The 4,328-nt window shown below is 31.7% G+C and overlaps 1 protein-coding gene across 1 annotated transcript; it reads left to right on the forward strand.

The window, feature by feature from the left end:
* The first annotated feature begins 620 nt into the window (after window positions 1-620).
* Window positions 621-1,695, forward strand: LOC131028756 (transcription factor MYB1-like). The gene is made up of 3 exons (XM_057959094.1): window positions 621-777; window positions 853-982; window positions 1,073-1,695. Exons 1-3 carry the CDS (start codon window positions 621-623, stop codon window positions 1,677-1,679), a joined length of 894 nt encoding a protein of 297 aa, XP_057815077.1. The 3' UTR covers window positions 1,680-1,695.
* The last annotated feature ends 2,633 nt before the right edge of the window (window positions 1,696-4,328 follow it).

Genomic DNA, 4,328 nt, shown 5'->3' on the forward strand with positions numbered 1-4,328 from the left:
TAATGATAATAAGGAGGAGTCTTATGTTGTAATTGTGAACATGACAATTAAGAAATAAAAACAAAAAGTCTAATATAATAATCTTGTATATGAAAAACAAAGAAGTAAGAGTCAAATATCTATGCAAGGATAGTATACATAAAAAACGAAAAACTATAAATTTAAAATTATAACTAAACTAAATATAATGTAAAAGTAAACATATAAATATAAAGTAAACAAAGTAAATAAACAATTTGAAATAAATAAATAAAAATATATATACAATAAATAAATAATATATAAAAATTATAAACTAGTTTTCAACTGCATGAAATAAATTTTTAAATTAAAAATAACTAAAATCTTATATTTGGAAATCGCTATTATAATACTTTCATATTAAAGCACATGTCCCCACATATTATAAATAACAAGCTATTCCTTGGAACATCCAGCCATCGATGTAAGGCTGTAAACAAGTCACAGTATTCACGTGGAAGTGATTTTTACAATATAATATAATAATGTTCATGTCTGTCAAGCACTCATCACTCCTGGTTAACGGCTCTGGTACAACCCCACACTTTTATGTATATATCGATGCTCATTTCACCCTAATTCAGCGCAAGCATTGAACCATGTCGTTCCCCATCACAATGACCAAAAGAGTTTCCTCCTCTTCCAAAGACGAGGACCTTCATCGTGGTGCCTGGACTGCAATGGAGGACCAACTTTTGTCTGAATATGTCAAAATTAATGGCGAGACTGGTTGGAACTCAATGCCCAGAAAAATAGGTAAAGGAATGCATCAATACTCTGCCTTTGCTGACTCTTGAAATTCCTACATTCTAAAGAGGATTTGATTTTCAGGTTTGAAGCGCTGTGGGAAGAGCTGTAGATTGCGGTGGTTGAACTATCTTCGTCCTGGTATAAAGCGTGGAAACATTTCATCTGAGGAAGAGGAGCTCATAATTAGACTCCATGGCCTCCTTGGGAATAGGTTTGGGTTTGGTTCAATTAGGTCTGGATAATAGATCATTGTTTCTGCAAAACACGTTACAGTCTAATCTAGAAACAACATGATTTGCAGGTGGTCCCTGATTGCAGGTCGACTGCCAGGACGAACGGACAACGAAATAAAAAACTACTGGAACACTCAACTCAGCAAGAAGAGGCCGTCAAGCCAAAACTCTCTTGAGGAATCCAACAAAAGGAGAAAATCTTCTCCTCCTGCAACTGACCCGTTATTGAAAGTCACCCCGGTAAAAGTAACGGCGGTGAGAATAAGAAAGGGCTGCAACAAATCTGTGCACAGTATTGATTCAAATCATCAAAGCAGTGATATTTGTGCACAAACAGTAAAGGCCTCCAGAAGTTGTTCTGGGTTATTGGTACAGCAGTGGATAACAGACCGCGATTCCGATTCTGACGTAATCGACTTTACAATGGCGGGCGAACTGGAATCTCCGTCTGTTGAAGTCAGTGGTCAATATTCACCAGAAGATTTTGGAATCGAAGAGTTACAGGAAAGTCCCTGTGATTCCTTCGAAATCTCTTTTCTTTCTAGTTACATTCAACAAATTGAGAATTCTACAGATGTTGGGTATAATGGAATGGAGGGACCGTACACCGGTACGCAGTATGGAGATTTCATGGATGAATTGCCATATTTCCATATGTCAAGCCTGTTACCCTAAGAATTCGAGGAAGAAAGTTTTGCGCAATTTTAATAAAAAAATGTAAAGCTGAAATGCTATTGCATATTGATTAATCTCCAGGTGTTTAATGTTCAGAAGTTTGTATTAAACTGACCGCATTCACCTTTGATTAGGATAGAGAAGAGGCTCTACAACCAACATAGCAAGTGACGTGTAAACTGACCCCATTCACTTGTAATTTTTAATGCTACATCCAACATAGCAAGTGACATGTGATTGCCATGAGAAACCATTTACCAAAAGTAGTAATAGATGTGATCATCATACTTTCCTCATTTGCCCGATCCGTTTGCATTACATTCCAAATGCTGCTCCGACAAACTTGGACTTCTCTGCGTTAAATAATAGGAAACGTGAGCAATGCGTAGCATAAAATCCATTCTCAACTAACACATGAGTGGACAGTTTTCCCTCTGAACCTGCTCTTCTCTGCGCGGACCTTTAAAATACATAAAAACACTTCAGAATGGTTGTTGGTGCCTTTTTTGACCTGGGAAATTGCAGTAATGTAAGTTATAATTAGATTCCCAATAGTCTTGTAATGTAAGTTATAATAATGATTTGTATATTTTATATCTGGAAAATTGTTAAAAAATGTTAGGGAAGTCTATTATTGTTCGTTATAACTAATTTTATGTATTTATATATCTTAAATAGTACTTGAGATTTCAACGATTTTTTTTAGTTGTCTCATATCTATTGTTTTGGCTTTTTGAGTAGTAAGGACACATGCTGTGGGATCCACTATTCATATAAAGATAAAAATGTACACATTTCAAAGTGTTGCTCTATATCTACTTAAAGAACCAAACAATACACACTCAAAATTGTCAATACTTATGTGCAATGGCCGAGTAGTTGTACACAAATGACAGAGTGGTCATGCACAAATGACCCAATTATGGTCTAGAAAAGATAAAAGTGAGTGGCTATTGGTACATGTGAAATTTATCAATGATCATTGTTTTCGTTTCTTTAAAGTTAGTAATTGGAGGGTTGGGTTCAAAAGGACTGAACGGTTATTGGAACCATAATGATTATTGGTGCTCTTCCCCTAATGACTATTTAAAAAAAACATGAGTGTTATTTTATTTTTATTTTTTAATCCATATTTAAAAGTATTCATGTTTGTAAATATTTATCATTTTTGTAATGATTTATGCAATGTATAAAAATGGTTTTGATGTGTTTATTATCTTTGCACATGCTTGAAGGTGAAGAAATTTATTATTATACTGGAAAATGACTGGATTTTATATAATAATAAGGAATTTTATAGTGTTAATTCAATTATCTAGAAAGGTTTTCCCAAACAACATAATATATATTGTGTTTCTTTGTTATGTATTATATTATTGTTTCAAATTGCATAATTATTGTTTCTATTATACAAATTGATAAGTCAACATTTCCACTACAATATAAACTGATTTAAGTATTCAAATTTCAAATATTATAATAAATTAAATATTAAATTTAAATCATTAATTATAATTGTAGTTTTGTTTTTAATGTCAAATAATATGAAGATGCTATAAATAATAATATTTGACTAAATGAAAAGTTTAAGTGAAAGAAAATTTGTCATTTAGAAGAAAAGATTTATTAATCTTTTGATTACAAATATTTTAATTTATATTTAAAATATTCATGATAAATAAATTTATTTATACATATGAAAGATAAAATAAATAAATAAATTTTTTTTTTCTATTTTCATTAATTTTTTTCTATTAAACTGACCTCATTCTCCTTTGATTAAGATAGAGAAGAGCCTCTTCTCCCACCATAAAAAATTCTACTATTTGCCCCAACCGGGCTATCTTAATCTTAGGCTTAATATCAGCCATTCCTACATTTGGAAGGATTAGATTTACTTATGCTTGATAATGATATAACTCCAACGTTACTTGTGATGTAAATAAATATTATGGAGGACCTATCTCCAAGAAATTTTTTATAAAATGGGTTTGATCGTGACAGTATAACAAATGCCCTAGCGTCCACCGAAATCTGAAAATTTGGGCCTGTGCGGCTTGTGCGCACACGCGCATGCACACACACACACACATACACACACACATAGATATATATATATATAAAACAAAAAATTGCTATATTTGTAATTATCTTAAACATCTCTACCAAATTATTTGTAGTGATGAATTTTATATATTGGATGAAGTTTTTGATGGTTTTATCTTTACCAAATCATCTACTATTACTATGGTATATTAGATTTCATCCAAAGGAAAGAATGGTACCAACTTATATATTTGGATCAACAAGTTTGACATCAATGACAAAAGGAATTAATATTGGCAATAAGATTAACACACACACACACATACACATAAAAGAGCTCTACTTGTTGGTTAATTACATATGGTATAATAAATGGAAGGTTGACATTTGCATTGATCAATAGATTATAGATATAAGAAACGCTAAATGTGTTCTACTTTTTGTCTAGATGTGATGTAATGATCTTTCGAATGATTCTTGATGTTGAAATTTTTTAATATATAAAATCATAAATTGATAACCTTCCACAAGTAAAACAATTAGCGTAGTGGTATGTCTATTATATAAAATCAAGTGTGTGAAATATGTATACACAATTATTGC

Source organism: Cryptomeria japonica, chromosome 10 (assembly GCF_030272615.1).
Source record: "Cryptomeria japonica chromosome 10, Sugi_1.0, whole genome shotgun sequence".
Classification (NCBI taxonomy): domain Eukaryota; kingdom Viridiplantae; phylum Streptophyta; class Pinopsida; order Cupressales; family Cupressaceae; genus Cryptomeria; species Cryptomeria japonica.